The 26,207-nt window shown below is 46.7% G+C and overlaps 1 protein-coding gene and 1 pseudogene across 5 annotated transcripts in view; both read left to right on the top strand.

Moving 5' to 3' along the window:
• The window catches only part of HNRNPUL1 (heterogeneous nuclear ribonucleoprotein U like 1), a 36,736-nt gene that overhangs the window by 4,597 nt on the left and 5,932 nt on the right, over positions 1–26,207 (top strand). For all 5 annotated transcript variants that reach the window (XM_077850771.1, XM_077850763.1, XM_077850755.1 and 2 more), the window contains exons 2-10: positions 882–1,004; positions 3,154–3,307; positions 5,462–5,535; positions 7,021–7,160; positions 9,063–9,162; positions 10,586–10,698; positions 15,183–15,449; positions 16,603–16,725; positions 16,824–16,952. In XM_077850771.1, coding sequence (XP_077706897.1) covers positions 887–1,004; positions 3,154–3,307; positions 5,462–5,535; positions 7,021–7,160; positions 9,063–9,162; positions 10,586–10,698; positions 15,183–15,449; positions 16,603–16,725; positions 16,824–16,952 — 1,218 coding nt within the window. In that variant the 5' untranslated portion in view covers positions 882–886. The remainder of the gene's footprint in view (positions 1–881; positions 1,005–3,153; positions 3,308–5,461; positions 5,536–7,020; positions 7,161–9,062; positions 9,163–10,585; positions 10,699–15,182; positions 15,450–16,602; positions 16,726–16,823; positions 16,953–26,207) is intronic.
• On the top strand, positions 25,820–25,932 carry LOC144289119 (U6 spliceosomal RNA; annotated as a pseudogene).

Below are 26,207 nucleotides of genomic sequence, written 5' to 3'. Positions count from 1 at the left end.
TTTTGTCTCTTAAGTATTTGTTGAACGTACATCCATTTCACTAAACTGAAGGCTTCAGCGAGACAAACTTATTCTTAGCCGTACCCCAGGGTCTGGTGTATAGTATGCACTCTATGGATAGTTAATATTATTCTTATAAGTTTCTATTCTTCGTCTTATTCCATAATATACCTTCTCAAAACCCTTCCCATCTAGCTCCAAATATTTCAGGACTTATCCCTAATGAGTCTAAAAGGCCACTGTTATGACTCCTGTTTTCTTAACAGTTCCTTTCCCCCCTTCCACCCCAGTTCCCCTTCAACTGGTATGGTTACCCTTTTATCTTTGCAGCTATCGTGGGGTGGAAGGGATTCGTAGAGAGGGTGGACTGTGCAGATGGTAGTGAATTGGGTCCAGCAGAGGACTCATATGTGCCCTGAGCAGTTTTTAAGGTTGTGCTCTACAGCCAACTCCCTACACATTATACCATGTCAGAGTACAGCCAGACTGGTGGTTTTTAAACTGTGCTACGTGGAATCCAAGGTGTCTGTAGAGTTGCCCCAGCCTTGGAGTGAGGACTTAGGGAGTAAGGTCAAGCTGGATACCTTCTCTGACCTTCCCATCTCCTTACTTTAACCAGAGCAGTTCTACTTCATTTGGTTTAGTTTGTTGGGATTCTGTACAGCCCAGTCACAGATGCATCACCAACCATTTGAGGGACTAGAGGGCATGTCCTCAGGCAGCTGGGGCCGCTGACTGCCCAATATGTTTCTATCTGAAGGCATTGCCACACCTCTTAGCCTTTGGCAGGCTATCCCCAGTGGGGATGACATTGTGTAGCACCAAAAAAGCCACCTCTGGTCCCAAGAAGCACCTTCTAACTGGCCACTTTTTGTTTTAAGATGTCATGGACAATATTACCAGGCAAAACCAATTCTATGAGAGCCAGGTCATCAAGCAAGAGAACGAGTCTGGCTACGAGAGGAGACCGCTTGAAATGGAACAGCAGCAGGCCTATCGCCCAGGTGGGAAAGTGCACATGTATACTTCTTTTGAGGGAAATAAGATCTGTACGTGGCTCATCCCCTCTGCTGAAAGCCTGTCTTTCCAGAGAGATTTTGCATCTTCCTCTTGGGCAGTCCATTTGGGCTCTGTCCCTCTGGCAAGGTTCTTCTGAAGGAGAGAACTTAATCCTGCTCCCAGGTGTTAAGAGAGGGGAGTGGTATCTGTTTTCAAATGTTAGTATCAATACTGGGGAGAGTTTAGACTCGGGCCAGTATTTAAGTCTTATTTAAAATCTTAGAATGTAGCATTCAGCAAGGACCTTCTAAATCTAGTCCAGTTGTTCCCATGTTATGAAGAATATTGTTCCAGGAGATATCATTAGGGACTTCCCAGGAAAGGGTTCCTTGGCCAAAATATATCTGGAAAATGCAGCACGTGCTGTCCCATCCCTGGGAGAGTCACTGTAAAGGCTCTGAGAAGTCCTGGACTGAAAAAAAAAAAAAACTCTGTGTCACATTGTTTAAACTCATGGTTTCCCAGATGTGTAAATATGTCTTTTCAACAAAGTTCCCTGCAGTGTCAGTTTTGGAACCACAGATGTACCTTAGCTCTTGCCTCTCATTTTACAGACTGGGGAGGTGGCTTGTCTGATGGCAGAACTGGGGTTAAAACCCGGGAAACTGGAGTCCAGGCCACTGCTCTTGGTTAATGAGGAGCATTCCCAACCATTTGTGTCCTACTGTTTGAAAAGCAAGCTCCCACTGTTGAGTAATGATGGAGCCAGGACTGCCTCCCAGCTTGTGCTCCTTTCACTGTGTTGTGGCCCCAGTGCCTTTTCTTAGTGAATCTAGTTGAATGTATCTAATTTCATTCTTGGTTCATCCACAAAGTGAAATGCCCAGACATTTCTTGTGGGTGGCTCAGGATTGATTGATTGATTGATTGATTTTAAGATTTAATTTATTTGTTCATGAGAGACAGGCAGAGAATAGGCAGAGGGAGAGGCAGGCTCCTTGTGGGGAGCCCGATATGGAACTCGATCCTGGGACTCCTGGATTGCGCCCTGAGCTGAAGGCAGATGCTCAACCTCTGAGCTACCCAGACGTCCCTGGCTTAGGATTTTAATTTTTTTTTTTTTTTTTTTTTTTTTTTATTCAGAGGCAGAGAGAGAGAGAGAGGCAGGCAGAGAGGCAGAGACACACGCAGAGGGAGGAGCAGGCTCCATGCAGGGAGCCCAATGTGGGACTTGATCCCAGGTGTCCAGGATCACACCCCAGGCTGCAGGTGGTGCTAAACCGCTGTGCCAGCGGGGCTGCCCATGGATTTTAATTTTAATGTAGGTTAAACTGTAGATTCGTGTCAGGCTCTGTGACACTCGTGGGATCTTTGGCCCAAGGAGAGAGTCAGCCTGAGACTGGGCCTTTCCCTTGTTTTACAGCATGTTATCCTATCCTTTCTATTTGTGGTGTGACTTAATAAGGCCGTCACACCTATAGGCTGGCTTAAGTGTAGACCCCTTCCCTTTCCCAGGGGTGACTCTGGGCTTTGTGGTAGAATGATTGAAGCCAGTGGAGTTAGCTATAGGACCACAGTGTCCTGTTGAATTGACCTTCCCCCTCCCTTTCCCTTGCCAGACTGAAGAAGCTTTGTAAGAACTGAGGTGGAAAAGATCTCTGGGAGGAGAAATTAAAGAATGTCAGATCATGGGATCTCAGCTTAAAGGAATCTTAGAAATTTTCTAGGGCTATCTCCCACTTGGTATGGGCCAAGGTAGCTGCTAGCTTTCATGGGGCCTTTGGCAAAGTAACCAGAGGCAGCCATTCCACCTTTGGGTGGGCCTGTAAGAGAGCTTGCCTTTATTTAGTGCTGAAGCCCCTCTCCCTCCCCATGAGGCCTGAGAATCATCTGGCTGACATGGGTCACCCCATCAACAGTCAGTGCCAATGTGCCTGGCTAGCCATCTCCGGCCTCCCTGTGCCCTGGCTCTTTTCTGCAATGCAGCCTCCTTGGCTTCCTTGGCAGGCTTCTATTGAACCCAGCAAGCTGCTTATGCCCAGTCCATCATCACTGTAGTCAGGATCCTGTGAGCATCTCCTAAGGTCAGGGGACCAGAAAAATGATAGCTAAGGAGTTTCCTATCTTGATCACCTGGATTTGTCCTGACTGTAGAAGTGAAGACTGAGATGAAGCAAGAAGCACCCACCAGCTTCCTCCCGCCCGAAGCTTCTCAACTCAAGCCAGACAGACAGCAATTCCAGAGTCGCAAGAGGCCTTACGAAGAAAACCGGGGACGGGGGTACTTCGAGCACCGAGAGGATAGGAGGTGGGTGTGTGAGGTGATGGTAACCCCTTTTCCAGTGGGTTTCTGTGCCTGTAGCCTGGTCCCCATGGGGACCTTTGTACTCAGCCAAGGGAGCAGAGCTCTTCCTGCCCTTACACATTTGCTTAGTCCTCCAGGCACTCATTGCCAGATTTAGCTTGGCTAAACTTTTGCTCCTTCCTTCAGCTCTTCCCTCCTTGTTACCTGCAGGGTGAAGTCTAAACACTGCCTTTCATGTGTGAGATGCCAGCCTCCCTTTTCAGTCCTTTCCCTCACTGCCTGGTCTTCCTGCACGGTGTCCTACTATTCTTCATGGCTGCTTAATATTCCCTGATGGAAAAGATTTATTTCCTGACTCTTTTCCCAAACACACCCTTCTGTCCATCTCTCATTCATTCATTGATTGTCACACTCATGCTCTTTTCACAAAGTACCTGCCTTTGGGCTGAACACAGATACGTGATTTGGACGGTGGGTTTTACCTTCTTTTGATCCCAATCTAGGGCCTGAGACAGGCGCATATGTAAGTAAGTCACCACCTAGAGGGGCCAGTAGGCAGGGTGCGTTTCAGTGTCGGATCAGAGTGGGGAGTGGCCTATCTGCCCTGGTCATTTTCCTTTCCTGACAAGCTCTCCCTGTGCCCCTGCCCTTGCCCCCCCCTTCCGTTTCTGCACAAAGATTTTTCTGATCACGGAAATTTAAGAATGACCATTCCTTCTCTAGTTATGTGGACTAGTTGTCTGACAGGTTTTATTTCCTACTTGGTGGAGTCTATTCTCTCACCAGCTTGTGACTCAGACAGGGCCTGGGTCTGCTGGCTGCGACTAAAGGTAGGATGCGGAACTACCTCCGAGGAGTTTCTCCCAGTGCCTTCTGCAGAGCAGAGGCCTAGGCTACTAGTCTGTGGAGAGAGAGAAGGAATACTTGATCTGATTTGTGACTGGCAGGGATAGCTTTCTAGGATGGACTTAGTGTGTGCTGCACTCCTTCTTTGTACAGGTCTTTGTGCTAGCCAAGGGCCAGAAAGGCATTCCACCAGAGGGAAGCCTCCCGGGTGGGCTTTGGTATTTGATCCGGGCACATGGTGGACAAGGGTCTGATGTTCCAGGCAGGACCCTGGGCATTAGGCCCCATTCCTTCCACATCTCTCCTTTATTCCTATAAGGTGGAAACCAGCAGTATTTTAACATTAGTCCCTTTTTGGTGTTTTTATTTTTGTTTTTTTTTTTTAAGATTTTATTTATTCATGAGAGAGACAGAGGGAGAGAGAGGCAGAGACACAGGCAGAGGGAGAAGCAGGCTCCATGCAGGGAGCCTGGCGTGGGACTCAATCCTGGGTCTCCAGGATCAGGCCGTGGGCCGAAGGCTGCAACAAACCGCTGAGCCACCTGGGCTGCCCCCTTTTTGGTGTTTTGATGGGAGATGAGTCTCATTCATAATTTAGGACACTTGACAGAAAGACTGAAAAAATGGGTCATTTCAAACACTTGTGGATGTGGAGTCCTGGGAAGATGTGGACAGATGGTGATCACTGGGGTTGATCTGAGCCTTTGCACATTTCCCTTCCTGGCTCAGTCCCCTCTGGGCTACTGTATCCTCTCATCAGCAACAGAACCCAGTATATTTTTATTTTTTTTATAAGTTTATTTATTTATTTATGATAGTCACACAGAGAGAGAGAGAGGCAGAGACACAGGCAGAGGGAGAAGCAGGCTCCATGCACTGGGAGCCCGACATGGGATTCGATCCCGGGTCTCCAGGATCGCGCCCTGGGCCAAAGGCAGGTGCCAAACCGCTGCGCCACCCAGGGATCCCCAGAACCCAGTATAGAGGCAGCTCTCGACACTCCCAGAGTATGGGTCAGAATCTTGGAGTATGCGAGAAGAGTCATCTTTGAACAAGCTGGCCAGTTAATTGTGCCGGCCCTTTCAAGCAGAGCATGCCCTCTCTAGTCCCCGTCCCCACCCTAGGAGTTAACAGTCATTGCTCTCATGGCAAGGGTGTGAGGTGGCCGAGTTCTTTTGCTAACCTCTGTGGGAAGAAACTGAAATCCAGGAAGCAGTCTGGAGGATACTTGTAAATTCTAACAGAACCTCCATTTCCCTTCCTCTCTGCTTATCCAATCCTTCTTATGGGACTTAATCCTTTTTCTGACAGGGGCCGTTCTCCTCAGCCTCCTGCTGAAGAGGATGAAGATGACTTTGATGACACCCTTGTTGCCATCGACACATGTGAGTCCTTGGGATGCCTGTCTAATTCTACTTTGCAGTCAGTATTGGGAGACTGGTATGAGAGAAACGAGGCTCAGGAGTGAGGTATTGGTTCAGAGGCCAAAGGTCTCCTCCCACTTTTAGCTGGTATCCTGGGCAGATCATTCTGCTTCTCTCACCTTCTCTTTAGGGAGGCATAATCCTGCCCTGATGACCTCAGAGGACTTTCAGTGACATTCCTCAGAATGGGTATGAGAGCATTTGGAAAACCCCGAACACCCAAGGGGTTGTCATCTAATCAAGAAGGGAACCTGAGTGCAGCTGAGGAAACTTAACTCTTTGACTACCAGTCCACCAGTTTCCATCTGCTGCTCACTTTCCTGGTGAAACCAATGCCACCTTGTCCTCTGAGGCATTAGCCTGGCCCTCCCTGTTCTCCGTCCTCCAGTTTCTTTCCACTGGATAAGTGGCTTCCCCTTGACTGTGCATCAGGTGTAGTGGGTGTTAATAGGCCCTGCCTCTCATCAGACAGGATCTCAGCGGTAGAACTTGGGAATCTGACTTTAAAAAGAAGCCCAATCAGGTATGAGAAGACTGTACTTTCAACAGAGCAGAAACTCACCAGTAATTCATATATTTCTTTATTTAGCTCGTGTTTATAGAGCAGTGGCTGTGTACTTTGGAAGAGAGACGGACTTCTCTTACATAGTCCCCTCTATCACAGGATCTCAAAGCCCGTATACCCAGAGTAAAACCAAACTTTTTTAAAAGTATAGGATGGCAGTAGTCAGTGAAGTGGTGGCCGATCAAATGCCAAATGTACAGACCACAACTTGCAGCCTTTTAAAAAAAAAAGGCAGCCTGCTGGATGGGATGGTCAGGAAGGACTTTCTTGGAGGTCTGACTGGCTCCTTAAAGAATGGGAAGAATCAGAGCTCCAGCAGGAGAGTCTGAGGGCTGCAAAGGAGGTGGGAGCCTGCAGTATACTTGGACAGTGGTGCCAGAGTGGCAAGTGTAGATCCAGGTCAGATGTTTGTGCCGCTGTTGGCAGCAGGAGTCTGGCTCCCAAACTGATAGCATTACCATGGAGAAATGGTTAAAGTGTATGGCTGTGGGATCAGCCTTTTTTTTTTTTTTTTTAATGCTAAATCCCTTGAACGTGTTGAGGTACTCTTACTATCAAATGTACATTCCTTCCTGCAAAGTGCATTTGTGCACAACTTCTAGGGGTTCACCTAATGGCCATCTTTGGCCTCACCAGATGGAGAGCCCAGTTCCTATGTCTAATGGCAGCTTTGATCCTGTGCAGGCCAGTTTGCAGTAGTCTGGAGCCTTGCTACTAAATGGGAGAATGGCTGGCTGGTGTTGGTTTGTCATGAACCATACTATGTCTGCTTGTGTACTCTGGTTAACACTTTCGGAGGACTTAACCTTTGCCTGTGCCTGTGCCTGTCCCTTTCTTGGATCTTTAAAATATCAGCCAACTCCTGGCTTTTTCCTCCACAGATAACTGCGATCTCCACTTCAAAGTGGCACGAGACCGGAGTAGTGGCTATCCTCTCACAATTGAGGGCTTTGCCTACCTGTGGTCAGGAGCCCGTGCCAGCTACGGAGTCAGAAGGGGCCGTGTGTGTTTCGAGATGAAGGTGAGTGGGAGGAACAGACAGGTTAGGTACAGAAAGCATGTTCATCCTTTAGAATGAGCCTGTCATTAGGTACTTCGGTCAGAGCCATTTTTTTTTTTTTTTTTAAGATTTTACTTATTTATTCATAGAGACACAGAGAGAGAGAGAAAGAGAGAGAGAGAGGCAGAGACACAGGCAAAGGGAGAAGCAGGCTTCATGCAGGGAGCCCGACGTGAGACTTGATCCTGGGTCTCCAGGATCACACCTCAGGCTGCAGGCGTCGCTAAACCACTGCGCCATGGGGGCTGCCCAGTCAGAGCCATTATTATAAAAAGAGATTTAATAGAGCATAGACTGCATGTCAAAGCAAAAAAAAAGCATGGTGGGCTCTAGAGAGTTATGCCATTGCTAAGTGTCCCATTGGGAAGACAAGCCAATCATACATTACCTCATTGAGCTGATTTTTCCTTGGTGGGATTTTTTTTTTCCCTCAGTAAGATTTGATCCAGGTATTATACAGCCAACCTTACTAGGGATGACTGGTTGTAGAACTGGTAAAAAGAGTTGTTTGGAAGAAAAAATGAGCTAGAAAGAATGTAAGTGGGCCCTTAGAGAGAGGCCAGAGTTAAAGAGAGGCCAGAAGGAGACCTGGGCAAAGAACAGTCCTGCTACCAGGCAATCCTCTACCATCGTCTCCCATGGTGTGTGACAGGTTATATTTAGGAAAACAATATGTTCTTATGTTCAATGAAATTGAGACAGCACAGAAGACTGTAGGGTAAAAAACAAACAAACAGAAGTTAGACTCAAACCCTCCCAGTCCCTACTCTACTTTACAGAGAAAACACGTGTTGACAGTTTCTTGCACGTCCTTTATTTATCCAAACTTGTTTAGAATCACTAATATTTACAGAACCATTGACATGCACTAGATAATGGTGCTGGGCCCTTTACATGGACATCTGCATTAATCCCCAAGGTACCATCATGAAACGGGCACTGTCCTTCCTCCTTTTTTAAGAGGGGCGAGTTGACACTGATACCATTTTTTATTGACTAAGTCTGTCAGTTGTGAGTTGCACATTGTTTTGTTTGCCGCTCAGAAACACTGTCAGTAAAACTGCCAGAGTGCTGTCTTACCACATCAATTATAAGATCTGCCCTGATTTGGACATGTCAAAATGTGGAAAACGTGCATCCAAAAGGTAGCAAAGTAGAGTAACTTTACAGAAGCTACCAATTAATACACATAGGTGTAGGTGTTAGGCAGTCTAACCTGTAAGGTAAGTCAGAGGTGAGGTTTATTCTTTCTGCTTCTTGTACTTAGTACTGTGTCTTGGACAACATGTTCCATACCGATCCCTTAGCCCTGGTTCATTCTCTGGCTGCTTCACCTATTCTGTGGCATGGATGTGCTGTAATGTGGCGGTGCCTTACTGATGGTTTGAGGGGGGTGGTTGTTTTTCATATAAATAGTATCACTTTGAATATTTGTGTGTGGGGGGGTGTGGTCATACATACACCTATGGGTGCATCTGTAGAGTAAACTGGAAGTTGAATTGCTGGGTTATAGAGCATATGCATTTGCAGTTTAGATAGAGGTTGCTAAATTGCCCTCCAAGAACATGGTGCCAATTTATCCTTCTACACTAAATATGAGAGTCCCTGTTTCCCACACAGCATGTTAAAATTTTAAAAAATTACTGTACTTTGAAATGCCTATCTCTGTGGCCCTATACTTCCCGAGCCCTTCAGTGGCTCTGCTTTCAGGGCAGCAGGCCCTTCTGAGCAGCTTCAACACCTTTTCCCCAGCAACAGAAGCCACTGCTGATTTTTAATGCCTGCATGCTTCTCTCTTGTATTGCCTTATAACCTGCAAGTCTCTGAGCATCAGTTCTGAGCCCTCTAATTCTTTGTCCCCAGATCAATGAGGAAATCTCCGTGAAGCACCTTCCTTCCACAGAGCCCGACCCACATGTTGTCCGCATCGGCTGGTCCCTGGACTCTTGCAGCACACAGCTGGGTAAGGGGAGGTCAGCCTAGCAGGCCAGAGAGTGGATTCTCAAGCTCCCTAAGCTCCTCTTCCCAGCGTGGGACTCAGAACACAGCTAGCCTGGGGTGGAACACCTGCCTGTCTTCAGGCATATAAGATTCAACTGAAAGGACTACAGTCAACTTTACTATGAAAAATGTATTCATCTTTTAGGAGAGGGTCCAAAGTTCTCTTCAGAAGGCTGATCCTTTTCTTTCTTAAAGATTTTATTTATTTATTTATTCATGAGAGGCAGAGACATAGGCAGAGGGAGAAGCAGGCTTCCCGTGAGGAACCCGGTGTGGGACTCAGTCCCAGGACTCTGGGATCACACCCTGAGCCAAAGGCAGGCTCAACCACTGAGCCACCCAGGCGTCCCTGATCCCTTTCTTTAGAAAAATCAGTTGTCTTCTGTCCTCAAACCATGCTGAAAAGAAGTTCCTCAAGCCCTGTTTGATTCTGACTGGGGTTTTCTGTCCAAAGCCAAACCCAGAGTAAAAGGGGAAGCAGGGGGCTGGTTGGCAGAGGCAGAGGCTGACCATTGAGAGGTTTTGAATGTTTAACAGGCCTCCAGGCCTCAAGTGACATCCTGGCCCCGGGTGGCTGATTTCAATGACTATTGCTGAGACCTTTTGCTTTGGTCATAAAAACATTCTGATTATGAAAGTAGTACGTGCTCTTTGTAAGAATTCAGGCCACATGGAAGGGGGGGTGGGGAATGAAAATCCTCCCAAAACTGTGAGATAACAACCAATGTTAACATTTTTATCTACAGTCTTCTGGCCAGTTCTTTTGTTCTTTGTATATCTCAAACTGGGTCACACTATGTGTACTATCTCATAGCCTGGTTTCTTTTTCCTACTTAATAGATACCAGGCATATTTTTGTAAATAAGTAGAGCTGCTTGACCACTACACAATTTTCCATTTTATACTTGTGTCACTTACTTGTTAAGTGTTTTGTGGATCGTGTAAGTTGGTTACAATTTTTTTCTGTTAAACTCTTGAGCCATCCTTGTGTGATGATCTGACCATTCACTTAAGACTGACCCTTAAAAGTAGAAATGTTAGGTCAGAAGGAGTGTATAGTTTCATTTGGATAGATATTCACACTTTTTACTTCAGATGCCTATGTCCTCTTGATTTCTCTCTTGGTTTTTGGGTGTAAGCGGTGGGTAGTTGATACAGGTAAAGATTCAAAACCCAGAACGGTCAGATGTCCAGGGCCAGCAGCTGGTATGTTGAAGCACTGGGCTTGGAATTCATACCTGTTGGTTCCTGCTTTTCTGGCAGGATGCGCCGTGGGTTCCTGGCCAATGATTTCCATATAACCCAGGTGTCAGGCAGAGCCCTCAGGATCTCACTCCTCCTCCCATTGGCAGTCTTAACCGGCCTTTGCCTGTTTGTTCCATCAGGTGAAGAGCCTTTCTCCTATGGCTACGGAGGCACTGGGAAGAAGTCCACCAACAGCCGGTTTGAGAACTATGGAGACAAGTTTGCAGAGAACGATGTGATTGGCTGCTTTGCGGTGAGTTCCGGCAGCCTATGGGAGGGTGCAGAACCAAATGTTGGTCCTATCAGCCAAACCCGTAGGCTTCTTTCTTAGAATACCTCTGTCCATCGTCTGCCTCGTGTCCAGCGTCTCTTGCTACAGCTTTTTGTCTCTCTTTACCAAACTGGAATGCTGGCTGGCTTTTTGGGCAAGGTGCTGCCATTCTCCTTTCTCTGATCTTCTGTGCGAAGCTGTCAGATGGCACCTTGGAGAGGTTTGGGGACATCAGGTGTGTGTAGCCTTTCCTCCGATCCTAGGTACCAAAGGGACATTTTCTGAACAAACTGAGGATTTCTTTTCTTTCTTTGCTATGGAATACCCTACCTGCTCTCAAGGGCAGTGCTGTTGGCTCTCGCCCCACTGTGGCATCCTCTCATTCCCAGACCTCTCCCTTCCTTCATATCACACTGGTGGAGCCAGACTTCCTACAGTGCACTGTTTTCTAGAAGGATGGTGGTGTGAGTAGATGCAAAACAGAACAAGATAGAGAGTGGCTCCCCTGCAGTCCAACTTCAGTCCCTGAGAACAGTGACTGACCCTTGACTTTTTTTTTTTTTTTTTTTTTTTGACCCTTGACTTTGCTGTACACTATGGCTGCCAGCTATGGGGCCAGACTCACTAGACCTAGTTCTGCTTGTCCATTCAGCCCTGGGCAGCCCCCCTCCCAAATACTCCCCAAGTATTTCAGCATGCTTTCAACGAGAGTCGACCCCTACCTCAGAATTGTGTGTAGGGTCAGTAAGCCAATTCTTTAGAAATACTTCTAACAATGCCTGGAGCATATGAAGTGTTCAGTAAATATTACTTAACATTTTTATCATTAGGTGTTCTAGACATTGTAGAGCGTGTCACAAGACCTCAGGTGGGGTGGCTACCTGGTGCTTCCTCTTGATCTTGTTCTTCTCCCTCCCTCTTACTTGTATCCATGTACTGTTTTGTTTTTCCTCATTCTCACTTTAAAATGATTTCAAACTCAAAAGCCCTAAGAAATCTCAGTCCTGCCCAGATTATAACATTTGCCAATTTGCCTTTACCATTTCTTAAACATATATGCATATGTGTCTGATTTGTATCTGGTCTACTTGAGAGTAGGTTGCCTATATCATGTCTTTAGTTTTTAATCTCCAGTCTGCATTTCCTAAGAATAAAGCTGCTGTCTTAACCACAATAGTTATCAAATTTAACATTGATGTAATGCTATTATCTACTCCACAGGCCGCATTAAATTTTGTCAGTTGTCCCAACAGTATCCTTAGAGCAGTTTTGTTCCTCATCCAGGATCCAGTCCAGGATCACGGATTGCATTCTCAAAGCTTTTTTTTTAGTTTGAAATAGTTTATCAGTTTTCTTTTGTTTTTCATGACCTCATTATCATTTTAATAAAAAACATGTTTTCTTCACCAAAAATTCACCACATTTATGCTCTATAAACTGCTCTAAACCTTGCATTTTTTCCCCATTTAACAGTCAATCTTGGCTGTCTTTCCTTCTCCACACAGATAGTATAGATCTAGATCAGTTAAAAACATTTTTGAATAGTTAATGAATTCATATGGCTTCCAAAGATATCAAGAGAGATATATCAAAAGATACGCAGTGCAAAGTCTTCTGCAGACCTTCCCCTTCTGCCCATTGTTCACATACCCCCTCCCCTCACAGGAACCCACCAATCTTAGGATTTCTGTATCCAAATACAAGAAAGATGATTGTCATTTTTCTTTTGTGCAAAAGATAGCATAGCATACCTGTTATTCTACATTGTTTTTGCTTAATTATCTTAGAGATTTTTTTTTTTGTCACTACCTAGAAGACTTTTTGTTCTTTCACATAGTCTGCAGTCATTGTGTGGACCTACCGTATTCACACAATCAGTTCTCCATTAGTTGGCATTTGATTAGTTTCTCTCTTTTTTTATTAGGTGGCGCCTAATATTCTGGCACAGGCACCAGTTTACCCTGCATTAATTTAGCCACTCTCCTGTCGCGATGGCTGGGGAAGCTGTTTGCTGGGGTAGTCAATGCTGCAGTGACAGGTTTTCCTTTTCCCACTTATCAGAGTATCTTGAGGATCTTTCTGTGTTTCCACACTTGGATCTCCTCTTCTCCTCTGTCCCATAGTCTCTCCCACTTCCCCATTGGGGCACAGTTGGCAGTGCTGTGTTAAGTGATTTGTATATACATCTTTGCATTCTTGTGGGAATCCACCTGAAGTGTTTATTTCTGAAAGTGTAATTTCTGGGTCAGAGGTGGGTTTTTAAATTTTGATCACTGCCACCAAGACCATGCTCCAAAGAGGCTGTGTCAGTTTAACATGTCACCAGCATGTTAGGGCAGCATCCCCCATACTGTCTCCCATCTGAGCATGAGGCTCTGAGTCTGTGCCAGTTTAGAACTATAGGCCTTGACTCTTGCTGCAGCTAGATCATTCAGCCAGGGACCCCTCTACTTCTGTTTTTAAGATTCTATGCCCAGTTTCCTTTTTTCAAAGGGTGCCATAACTTTTTAAAAGGCTTGGGGTGAGGGGTTGGAGGAGGTGTGAAAACCAGCGGCCTGAGGGAAGCCAAGGGGAGCCCATTTGTGTTAGATCTTGAGTTCTCAACAGTCACAAAACACAGGACAAAATGGCTGCCAGGCAGTGAGAATAAGATAACCCATTTCAGCAGACCGTAAGGAGTAATGTACTTGGAGCCTTAGGGACAACACAAGGAGGTGTGAGAGATGAGGCTGCAAAACTGATGGGCTCTGAATAACACTGGGCATGATGACTTTGAGGTTTGAGGCCCTGGACCAGCACCATGTATTCTAGCAGGAGTGACAGGACCACACTTGCCTCTTGGACAGGTGGCCCCAGCGGTGGTAGATTGTCAGTTGAGGGAGCTGGTTTCTGTACAATATGGTAAATTTCCTTAGTGAAGCTGGTGGCCTTAAGGAAGGCTGACCCCCTCCCCCGGATGTTCATCTCCATGGTGGAGCAGTGGGGACCTGGGCCACTCTTGCTCAGGTAGGAAGATATGGCAAGGATCCTGCTGCAGGGATTGGGCAGGATTCACTCTGGCAGATGTTTGTGTGTCTACTCTGCATGGCCTTGACCTCTGTGAGCATTTAGAGATGAACAGGTAAGCACTATATAGAGCTGTGTCCTGTGAGCACTGAGGACAGTGGTGAGGAAGCTACTTAGGGAAAGGGATTCTCACCCCTTCTTAAAGGACAAGTCCCAAGGTGGTCTCCCCATCAAGGAGGGAAGGAATATCACATCTTGGATTTTTATATCAGGAACCTGACCTTGTACTTGGCTTTAGTCTGGCATCTGATGACAAGTTTTGAGTCTCTCTTAAATGTAAACCTTTACCCTGCACCCAGAGTGATCATTTTGAAACCACTTTGACGGGCCATTCCCCTGTTCAAAAAAGGTCAGGGGCTCTGCTCTGCCATCAGCATGGAGTCCACACTCCTGAGGTGATTGAGAGCCCCTCACAACACTGAGGGCAGCCCATGATGCCTGGCATCATTGCTCCTATTGACCCACTTAATCCTCAGAACAACCCTTTGCAGCAGAAAATCTTGTCACCGCCCCCCCACCCCTTGTTTGATAGGGAAGCTGCAGATGAAACACCAGGGTCACACAGTGTGTAAATAGGAGAGCTAAAGCAGCCTGCCTTCCCAAATGGTCTGAACCACTAAGTTCTAAGCTCCAGCTGCTCCACAAGGACTCCATAGTTGTTGAATGAACAGATATGCCTGACTTTCCCGCTGCACCTGAAGTTACTTCTCCCTCATCTTTTATGCTTTAGCCAGGCTGACCCTTTGTTCTCTCACCATCAGATTTATAAACAAGCCACACTTCTCTGTAGGACACTCTCCTCCCACCGAAGACTTGGCTCGTTTCCATGTATTGTTCAGGACTTGGCTTACAGGTTTCCTCCGAGAATTTTGCTCCCAGATAGGTGCTCTTACCGAATCAGGATGGTGTTCTTGTCTGATTCCCCACTAGGCCCCGAGCTCTGTCAGGCCCAGGTCACCATAGACGTGTACATAAGGAAGAGCAGGAGCTGTGCAACATGTGTTGAACAAACATGAGTGCATTTGTAGAGCTGGGCTTGACTCAGAAGGCCCTGTTGTGGCTTGCTTTCCAACTGTTCTCTTCGCAGACTGCCCTGACTGGGCTTGAGGAGAGACAGAATCGTCTTTTCCTTCACGATTATCTCAAGCTCGGCACAAGACTTGGCACTTCCTAATAGGACACATGTCACATCCCCTGGGTTTGGGAGCAAGGAGGGCTTTGGCTGCACTTTCTCAGCAGTTCCCTGGTGGTGCTTCATGTATCTGTGCTGGGGGAGGGAGGCCCTTAGTTGTGGGCAGGAGCCTGTGTTTCCATTCCCTGTGTCTGCTCCCACCCAGCTTTGGCTCCTAATGCCTAAAGCAGAGCGTTGCCAGTTATCTTCCTTTGGCTTTTTCTCCTAGGACTTTGAATGTGGAAATGATGTGGAACTTTCCTTCACCAAGAATGGGAAGTGGATGGGCATTGCCTTCCGAATCCAGAAGGAAGCCTTGGGGGGTCAGGCCCTCTACCCTCATGTCCTAGTGAAGAATTGTGCTGTGGAGTTCAACTTCGGGCAGCGGGCAGAGCCCTACTGTTCCGTTCTCCCAGGCTTCACCTTTATCCAGCACCTTCCCCTGAGTGAGCGGATCCGGGGCACCGTTGGACCAAAGAGCAAGGCAGAATGTGAGGTGAGTGGGACTGGAAGACCGAATTGGAGGCCACCACTCAAGAGCCACGTCCGCTGCCAAGGCAGAGGGGAGACACGGCAGCCAGGTGATGAAAGGGGCACAGCCTCTCTTGAAGGAGTAACCGTGGGGCCTCTCCTTCCAGGCTTCCCAGAACTAGGAGAGAGAGGTGAGGGTGGTAGGTGTGGCTTGGGCTGAAGAGGGGAGGGGCTGAGCTAAGAGACCTAAATCTTGGAAGGGTTCCCAAAGGAAGTTGTCATGTGGCTTCTTCCACACTGCATTTTCAGGGAGTCCAAGACTGTCCAAGAACAAAAAATGACAGTTGATCTTGGGGGTGATTTGGCTGCAGAAGCTGTACTGGCGAGCTTTGCTCTCAAAATAATGTTTTTTCAGATACATAAGTGATTTTATGTTTATTCAAAAAAAAAAAAAACTAAACATGAAGATTAGTATCCAATAATTCCACTGTCTGCAAATAAGTTCATCGATAGAATTTTCAAGTTTATGCTGTCCTTTTTGCTGTGCTGGGTGCCTGTTTTATACACACACACGCTTATAATTGAGATTGTAAAGTATAAGCATTTTGATATCCGCCCTTTTCACTCAATATTATTTTGTCAGCTTTATCCTATTACATGAACCCCTTTTTAAAATCTCATTTTTAATGGCCTTACAAATGAATCATTCCCCTCTTGGTGGGCATTTAAGTTGTATCTAGTGTTTGGCAAATTCTAAATGTACTAAATAAATAAATACCATGCTTGTACTCCTGTGTATAGTCTGTCCCCTTCTCAGACTCCAGGAAGGTTGTACCACTACTCACGGCCACTACATGTGCCATTCACAGTGCATGACCCTCTCTGGGCTTTTCCCTGTCAGCCACTTAATCCCGCCTGAACAAAAACGTAAATATTCATGATAATAATACATGATTTTGTGCTCTCCCCATGTGAGGCCCTCTGTTAAGCATCTGACTCCTCATGTCTTTGAATCTCAACAGCAGCACTGTGAGGTAGACACTATTATTGCTTCTGTTTTCTGGAGGCAGCCATGAGGATTAGAGTTACCCTTGAGGTCACCAGTGAGTGAAGATTGTGCCAGGCTGCCATACCACCTGCTGCTACTGCTGCAGTGTCACTCTGTCCCATTCTTGTAGATTCTGATGATGGTGGGCCTGCCCGCTGCTGGTAAGACCACATGGGCCATCAAACATGCAGCTTCCAACCCCTCCAAGAAGTACAACATTCTGGGTACCAATGCCATCATGGATAAAATGCGGGTAAGCATGGTTCCTGGTTTCTTTGTAACCACTTCCCACCCCTCAAATGCTGCTTGGCAGCCAGGACCACCCACCATTTCACCACCCTCTGCCTGCAGGTGATGGGCCTACGCCGGCAGCGGAACTATGCTGGCCGCTGGGACGTCCTGATCCAGCAGGCCACCCAGTGCCTCAACCGCCTCATCCAGATCGCCGCACGCAAAAAACGCAACTACATTCTAGATCAGGTATTTACTGGTGACCATCATGTCCCAGGAAAGGGAAGGGGTCTGTTGAGTGCCTCAGAATTCTCTGGTCCTTTTATTTTTTTTTCTCCAGAATGTCTGGGACTGCAGTGCTGATCAGGGAGTCAGCCATACATGATGACACAGTCCCAGACTCTTAGCATAGTTGTCTGAGCCCAGTCTGTGGGTAAGGTCTGAGGTCATGATCCAGATGTAGCTCAGGCTCTCAGCAGCCCAAAGAACATCATCAGGTAAGAGCTATTTAGTAAAATGGAAGGGACATGGTTTTCTGAGCCGGACAAACATCGGCTTAAATCCAAGCTGTGCTACTTCCCAGCTAAGTGCCTGTGGGCAGCTGGTTTCATCCTTCAAATCTCAGTCTCCTGGTTGGGAGAGATCATAATGGTGCCCACGTAACACACGTTTTGGCAGATAGTAGCTGGAGATTGTTGTTAATTGCTCTACAAAATATTTATGTCCTAGCTGCTGTTAGCCTGGTTTTTGTTTGTTTTTAAATATTTTACTTATTCATGAGAGACGCAGAGAGGAAGAGGCAGAGACACGGGCAGAGGGCGAAGCAGGCTCCGTGCAGGGAGCCCAACATGGGACTCTATCCCAGATCTCCAGGATCACACCCTGGGCTGAAGGCGCTAAACCGCTGAGCCACCCAGGCTGCCCTGTTAACCTGTTTTTATGACTGTTGGATACATACCTAAGTATGTATTTTCTACCAGTTATGAGGAAGGTTCTTAGCATCAGGCAATCTGAGAACCTTTGAAATTAAACCATAATTTTGTATGCAAGCAGAGATATGTCCTTTAAAAAAAAATAAACTGGACATGGGCAGCCCCGGTGGCACAGCGGTTTAGCACCGCCTGCAGCCCAGGGCGTGATCCTGGAGACCCTGGATCGAGTCCCACGTTGGGCTCTCTGCATGGAGCCTGCTTCTCCCCCTGCCTGTGTCTCTGCCTCTCTCTCTCTCTCTCTGCATCTCTGAATAAATGAATAAAATCTTAAAAAAAAAAAAAAAAAAAAAAAAAAACCTGGACAGTTTTGAGTTAGGATAGGAAGATTGTTCATGGCTTTCAGCATTCTCAAAAGAATGAGTGACCCAAACATGGTTAAGGATCCCTTTCTCAGAGTAATGAATTCCTTAGGTTGGGCGCCTTGAGACGTCCTTCTTGATACTGTCCTAAAGGCTGTCTCAAGTAGTAGATCCTTTATTTTGGGATCTCTGAACAAGCCTCTGCTCCCCTTAACCTTGTGCACGGGCTTTCTTAAAAATCTGTGAGTGCAAATACGAGTAGCACCCCCTACCCCCACCCCACCCCAGCCCTTACTGGAGTGCCTTCCATACATGTAGCCCTGGATACTTGATTACCATGAATTCAAAGAGTTCCTGATGAGGGTGGAGCTGGTGGGGGTAGGCTTGTCAGAAGGGTGGTTGGAAACTCCAGGGAACCAAGTTGGCTTTGTGTAGGAGTAAGCATCTTCTACAAAAACAATTGAGCAGGAACTCCAGGTTGGGCTTGTGGACATACGGAGATTTGGGGAGAGTGGTGCCGAGAAAGCACAGAATTTCTGTCCCATTCCCTATATCTTGCCCTATGTATCTTCCACCTAGCTGTTCTCAAGTTACATTCTTTTCATAATAAACCAGTAAGTTGATGTGTATAGCAGAAGAAATGAAGTCTCATAGCCAGCATTTGAAAAGAGCACATAATAAGAACTAGGGTTTTTTAAGTAATTTTTTATTTTTATTTTTTATTTATTTACTTTTTTAAGATTTTATTTATTTATTCATGAGAGACACACGCAGAGAGAGAAGCAGGCTCCATGCAGGGAGCCTGATGTGGGACTCGGTCCTGGGACTCTGGGATCGCACCCTGAGCTGAAGGCAAACGCTCAACCACTGAGCCACCCAGGGTTCCCCTAAATAATTTTTTTAAAGATCTATTTATTATAGAGAGGGCACACAAGTTGGGGGAGGGGTAGAGGGAGAGGAGTAGGGAGAGAGAAGCCAACTGAGCCAACAGCAGCCAACTATGCCTGCTGAGTGTGGGGCTTGATCTCACGACCTTGACATCATGACCTGAGCTGCCATCAAGAGTCAGACACTAAAAAAAAAAAAAGAGTCAGACACTTAACCAGCTAAGCCACACAGGTGCCCCAATGAGAAATTAGTTTTTAAAGATAAAAAGAAGCTATTAGCTGGTGATAGTTTTTTATGGTAGACAAATTAAAAGATCCTGAGAAGTTAAGTGTTGAGTGGAAATATGTGGTTTGCTGATGAAACCGCATACTACAAAACCTTAAAAGTTGGCCAAGGTTATGCCACACCTTTGGCTCTCTTACATGATGGTGGACATGTGAGATTCACCCTAGATGTTGCTTTTCTAAAAGATGGACCTGAAAGGTGTATTTTCATCCAGTGAGCAATGCTGCAATCATAAGATTGAGCCCTGAAGACTCCCATTTGTAAAGAACACAAGACATGAGACACCTGGTTTGGTCAGTGGTTGCGTCTGCCTTTGGCTCAGGGCCTGATCCTGGATCCAGGGATTGAGTCCCATATCAGACTCCCTGAGAAGAGCGTGTTTCTTCCTCTGCCTGTGTCTGTGTCCCTCATGAATAAATAAATAAAATTTAAAAAAAAAAAGGACATGATCCTATAATACTAAACTTTGATAAAAATAAGTCATTGCAAAAAAATAAAAACTTTAAAAATTTTTTTAAAAATAAAAAAAAAAATAAGTCATTGAGCTAATGAAAAAAAAAACACAGTTGAAAACAGTTGAGCACAGGATAGTCTAAGGGCCACCCAAGGTTACTATCCCAGCTCAGCCCCATTCATGATGCATATAGCCAGCCTTTTCCCCCTTTAAAAGACTTTGTCTTTTATTTTTCTTTCTTTTTTCTTTTCTTTCTTTTTTTTTTTTTTTTAATTTCAGTCTTCTACACCCAAGGCTCAAATCTATAACCCCAAGATCAAGAGTTACATGCTCTACCAACTGACCCAAAGACTATGTTTTTTAAACAAGCCTCATTTTGCCACATACTTAGGGTGTTTTGAAAGTATAGTCCACCTTGACCCCAGTGTGATTCCAGGTCCTGAAAAATAGAGAGCTGCACCCTCAGGATTCCTTGTTTGGATACCCAAGAATCCTTGCCCTTTTTTTTTTTTTTTTTTCCTCTGTTTCCTAATTAAATCATTTGTGAAACCCATTTCAAATATGTGGCCCAGTGGAGAAGGATTATAATCCTAGGGGAAAATGGTCTTTAATGTCTGTATTCAACATTTCAAGGTGGGCTTTCCCTGGAAGTCAAGCCCCCAGCATCTCAGCCAGGCACAGAACAGCTGAGGTCTGAAAAGACTCACTGTTGGCCTTCTTGGTTTGTGCTAGCTTGTTCAGGGACAGGGTCCAGGGCTGTACCAGGTGCACCTGTACTCTTCAGGGCTGCTGGCCTCCTGGTGGAGGGACCTGCAGGTCAAGTCAAGTGACCCAAGCCAACAGAGAGGCAAAATAACCTAAACTCTGAAGGAGGAACAGGAGAGTTCTCTGATTAACCACAGATTGGAGGATTGAATAGGGGCCTGAAGCTATAGATTATTCAGGCCTCAGAAGAGGTCTGAAGCCAGTGATTTGACCTATTGTGGGCTTAAGCCCCAGAAGTGGGTTCCAGAAAACCGTGGAGGTAGGATGTAAGATTCAGAGCAGAACCCTGGCCAGGTGCTGGCACTTCCCACTCCACCAACTTCAGCAGTGAGGGATAAGTCGATGTATAGCTGAATCCTGAGCTAGATAGAACTCCCAGAGCAGAGACAGTACCGCCGGCAAAATCCCTACAGTCCTAGGGTCTTAGCTTAGGGTTATCTTTTCCCTTTCCCCTCTGATTTTTCCTAAGTGGTCAGACCTCCCCACATTTGGCTCTCCCAAGGTTGGCCTCAGAAATGCTCATCCTTAGAGGGAAGGAGAAAGAGGCTATGTGAGCCAGAATTCTGCCTTTGGCCAGAATCCCAGCCCCTATCCCAGGCTGTGTCTCATTGAGCACAAGCTCTCAGGTGTGTTGGAGCCTGGACCTATATATCATGATGATTTCAGTACTCTTGATATGGGGGTGTTAGAGCTGTGGGACATCTGAGGAGGGCAAGAAAAAAATAGCTGGATTTGGGGGGGAAGCTGAGCCCTCATCAGAGAAAGGAACATATTTGAAGTAATGTAGTCAGTTTACTGGTAGAACAGGTTTTAGCTGACCTCCCAGAAAAATCACAGCCAAGAATGGTGGGGTCTATGGTGGAAAATTAGGAAAGCTGTCTGGAAATGGGGTGCCTGGCCAGGATATGGACGATGATAAAAGGAGTTGAGACTTTGTCCTGAGGGCAGTGGGGAACCAGGATCATGTTTTCATCAGAGAGGGACATGGCTAAAGGCCAACAGAGAAGTAGGAGGCCACATTGCCTCAAGTGCTCTTTAGGGCCCTTTCTTACCCATGGAAAGCCTCTGGAATGAGTTCCTGCCTGGCCTGCTCCTGGCCTACCATAGAGCTTTGAGATGGTGCAGAGCAGGGGCAGGAACTCTCCTGAAGGCTTTGAGAAGGCCTCTGCAGGGCCATGTATGAGGGCCCCAAACCATTCCCAGAGTTGAGGGCTGCAGGCAATGAGTTCTCTTAGGGCTCTCACAGCACAGAGCCAGGCCAGGCAGTAGTAATCAGAAGCAGAACTGGATGTGACAGCATTGCCAACCCTGTCTCAGTCGTCAGAACCTGTGGTATTAGTCCTAGTCCTGCTTTGCATCCCCGTTGATGATGATGACCAAGAACAGATAGGAGTTAAAAGCCTAACCATTGGGAACCTCCCCATGTCCTGTCAGCAGCTGTCAGCAGCCGCTTTCCCAAGTCCCATGCCATGCCTTCCCGTGAGACAGAAACCTAGAGCTAAGAGGAGAGGTCCAGAGTAAACCGCCTCTTGATGGCAGTTGTTGTAGAGAGGGAGGTGTTTCTCTTCTCCACCTTCCCCATCCCCAGAGCCTCAGCCTGTTGCATTGTTGACAATTCCAGACAGTTCTCTTCCTGCATTTGTGGTTCCTTCCACTGGGTTTACCTCCAAGCCCAGAGTTCTTTTGTCACTGACTTTGTCACCGGCTTTAAATGTGCTCCTCTGGGGTCCAGCCAGGTTCCTGTCATGGCCAGCCTGACCCTACTAAGCTCTGGACAGGAGACAGTGGGACTCTCACAGCCGGAGTTATTTCTGCTACTGTATTTCTCCCTCATTCCCCCAGACCATCATACACCAGAACTGCCCACAGAACTTCTTGGAGAAACTCAACTCCTGTCCTTTGGCCCACTTCGCTGGGGATTGAGGATAGCTAGGGAGCCAGGGAACACAGCCCCAGACCTTCTTAGAGTCAGCATCTCTAAGCAGGGTGGGACCGGGAGAAGCAGGAGCTGGGCAGAGGGATCCCACACAGCTGGAAGAGCTGACCTAGCTGTTGTGCTGGTCTCCTAGCAACAGCCACCAGCAGCCCCCAGTGACCATAGCATTGCTGGGCCAACCTAAGGGCTCTGACCTCACTGTGTTTGCTGTAGCAACAGCTACCAGCAGCTAACTCCCTTTCCTCCAGGAAGCCAGACATTTGGATTTCTGCTGGCCTGGTTCAGACTCTCTTCTTCCCTTCCCCAAGACCAGGAATAAGGGGAGGGAAAGACACTCTTAAAAACACTCGCCAAGTGTGTTCTCAGTACCTCCGTTCCAGAGTGTCTGAGGACCCATCCCTCAGAGTCTAGCCACTTCCCAGGACAGGGGCTGACTATTATTAGGAGTCCAGTATGCTCCACCCCCACTCCTCCCACTCCCATGAAGCTTCAAGGACTAGCCTTCTTGACCACATTGCTTCTATTTTCTGCCCCCTCATCAGCACATTTACAGGGCAGGTCTGCCCTTGGAAAATCTCCAGGAGGTGTTTATCCCTGTCTTTGGGGTTTGAGGCAGTCAAAATAGGATCATTTCTTATGGGCAAGAACCGTGGAATGGGTTGTCCACAGAATGGTCTGGAGCCACAGTCACTCTGGCTTTTGTGCCAGGAGAAAACCTCATTATTTAGCTGGAGGAGGCCAAATTCTATCTTGTTATGATCAGATGCCACCTTGTTTTGCTTTTAGGAATGAGTCCAGGAAGAGCAGTGGGAAGAGGGCCTTTTCCTCTGTAACCTGATGTGCCTCTTAACCACTTGTGGCCCACGGCCTCTCCAGGGGCCAGTCTTCAGGGCCCAGATCCCAGCATGGGTGTGTGCTTGCAGCATAGACTATCCTCCTCCCTCTCCTTGAAGGGTGGAACATTTTCCCTGGGGCACGGGGAAGAACATCCCTGCCTGTTGTGTGTCAGGATCAAGGGTCTGATTGGTTTAGAGAACAGCTGCACCTACAGCCCAGATCTCCCAGCAGATGTGCACTGGGGTCCTTGGCCTCTGGCCGACCTACAGCCCAGTATCCTCTTCCTTGTGCCTTGGGAGAGGATCTCTTGTGTCTTGTCTTTTCTTCGAATTTAACTTTCCTTGGTCCTTTCCATTGGGAAGCCTTTCCTGGGACAGTGTCAGTCCTATTGGCCATATTTTCAGATCCACCCTATGTGTGTTGACTTGGAACTTTCCCTGCCCCCTCCTTGCCACATGCCAGACACTCACATCTGCAAATCCTCATCAGAGCCAAGAGGAAGATCTGATCCCTCTCTTTCAGATGAAGAAATTTGAGACACAGGCTAATTAGGTGACTTGTCTAGTCTCACAAATAGTAGGAGGCACAGCTGGGATTTCAAACCCCAGCTTCTTCCCCAAAGCCTGTGTTCTTTCTACCCTGTCTCACTGTACCTGCCTTTTAGAGTATGAGCAGGGAGAGGGAGAGAGAGAATCCCAAGCCCACTTCATGCTGAGCACAGAGCCTGACTCAGGACTCAGACCCACGACTCTGAGATCACGGCCTGAGCCAAAACCAAGAGTCAGATGCTTAACCAACTGAGCCACCCAGGGGCCCCTGTCCCTGCCTTTCCTTTTTTTTTTTCTTTCTTTTTAAGATTTTGTTTATTTATTCATGAGAGACAGAGAGAGAGAGGCAGAGATACAGGCAGAGGGAGAAGCAGGCTCCATGCAGGGAACCCCATGCGAGACTTGATCCCAGACTCGAGGATCATGCCCTGAGCTGAAGGCAGATTCTCAACTGCTGAGCCACCCAGGCGTCGTCCCTCTGTCCCTGTCTTTCTGATGGGAAGTCACTATTAATTTGATCTTCCCGTGGTCTGGATCACTTCACGTTTACTTTACAGTGAGACTAACCATGGCATACCTCCCTCCCCAGTAACAGCCATAACAACAGTGGCTCCCATTTGTTGAATGTTGGCTGTGAGCCAGGCCCTGGGCTAACCAAGGGCTTTTACTCAACATGAATTCCTGAAGTCTTAATAGTGAACATATGACATTCATACTATTTTCCCCTTTCAGGGCTTGAGACTCATTAAATGCAAAGTCTGTTGATTTTACAGACAAGTAGGTTGAGTGGAACTTGTTCACCCAGGGCCACGGGGGTGTGACCTGACCACACTCTAACTTAGGTTAGAGTTGGGATATGCCAAGCCACCCACACACACACTGCCTGCCTCTATCAAGACAGCTCCCATGCTGGAGGCTGCCTCAGAAACCCCACTCAAGGTCTTAATTGTGTTTGGGGCAGTTGTTCTATTATCCTTTTCCGCTCAGTCTTTAGCAGCCCTGGCAGGGAGGCATTTCATCTGATTTACAGATGAAGCAACTATAAGGACTGGCCAGAGTGAGTTAATGGCCAAACTAGGACTTGACCCTGGGCTTTTCCACCCTATCAGGATGGAAATACAGTATTTTTTGTGTCTCTTGGTACCTGCCCCTCAAGGGCTTTTCCCTTGAGTCCCTTTCAGAGCTGCTAAAAGTTGTTCAAAAGCAGGTATTCCTCAGGACTCCTAATTCTCTTCAGTGTCTTAAGTTTGGATAGGGAGGATACCTGTATGGTGCCTGGGTCCCGTCTCCAGAAACGAGTTTGGTAATTCCTGAGTGGCATTAGGGCTATTCTCTTTTCCAGTAGCATCCAGGTGATTTGGGTGTACAGGCTGAATCTGTGAGCCCTGGGGTGCCACAGGTCTGGGTCTCAGTTCCAAAGAGCACATAGAAGGTACTCAGTAAATGGAAGCTGTTGGCAACTGCTACTCTTGGTCAGGTGTGTTCTAGAGCACCACTTTGTGCCAGAACCAGCCCAGGACACACCTGTGCATCACCTAGAGGAAGGGAACAGAACGTTAGCAGCAAAACTGCACTTGTGAAAAAGCATGGGCTGTTGCCTTGTCCCGCTCTCTGGGTAGAAGCCTGTGGGTAAGCCTGATGGCTTTAGAGAAGGACTAGGGGAATAAAAGAACCACAGTGTTGATGACAACAGTCCACAAAACTGTCAGAAGGGGCTGGTTAATTATGGCAACCATTCTGTAAATATTATGTAGCCATTAAAAGAGAACACTGGCCCAGAAAAACGTTAGAGAAACATTAAGTGAAAAAAGCCTTCCAGAGAGTATGTAGCATGATTCCACTTGTATTAAAAATCACACACATCGGGATGCTTGGATGGCTCAGCAGTTTGGTGTCTGCCTTCAGCTCAGGGCTTGATCCCGGGTGCAGGGATCAAGTCCCATTTTCGGCTCCCTACAAGGAGCCTGCTTTTCCTTCTGCCTAGGACTCTGCCTCTCTCTCTGTGTCTCAGAATAAATAAAAAATTTTAAAAAATCTTAAAATAGAATAAATAAAATTTATTCTTAAATTTATTTATTGTTAGAATAAATAAAATCTTAAAAATCACAAATCTGTGTTGATTTCAACAGCACATACGCTAAAATAAAATTGGAACGATACAGAGAAAATTACCATGGCCCCTGCTTGAGGATGACACGCAGATTCGTGAAGCGTTCCATATTTTAACTATGACCAATTTCCCATGTGTACCTCTAAGATTTTTCCATCATATCTCAAAGTAAATGCTTTAAGAAAGAAAAAAATTCATACAGATCTTTCTAGAAATACATAAATTCAGTTCGGGTCATCTCTGGGAAGGAGGAATGGCAGTAAGCAAATAAAGGGATTCTTAACAATAAATTCTTATTCCTCTGAAGTTTTTACCATGAGCCTGTGTTTCTTTGGAATTGGGGAGAGGGTATGAAGTGGCGTACCAAGAACAGATAGGAGTTAAAAACCT

Source organism: Canis aureus, chromosome 1 (genome assembly GCF_053574225.1).
Source record: "Canis aureus isolate CA01 chromosome 1, VMU_Caureus_v.1.0, whole genome shotgun sequence".
NCBI classification, from domain to species: domain Eukaryota; kingdom Metazoa; phylum Chordata; class Mammalia; order Carnivora; family Canidae; genus Canis; species Canis aureus.
The sequence above is the reverse complement of the archived record's forward strand: the minus strand, read 5'-3'. Positions and strand labels throughout refer to the sequence as shown.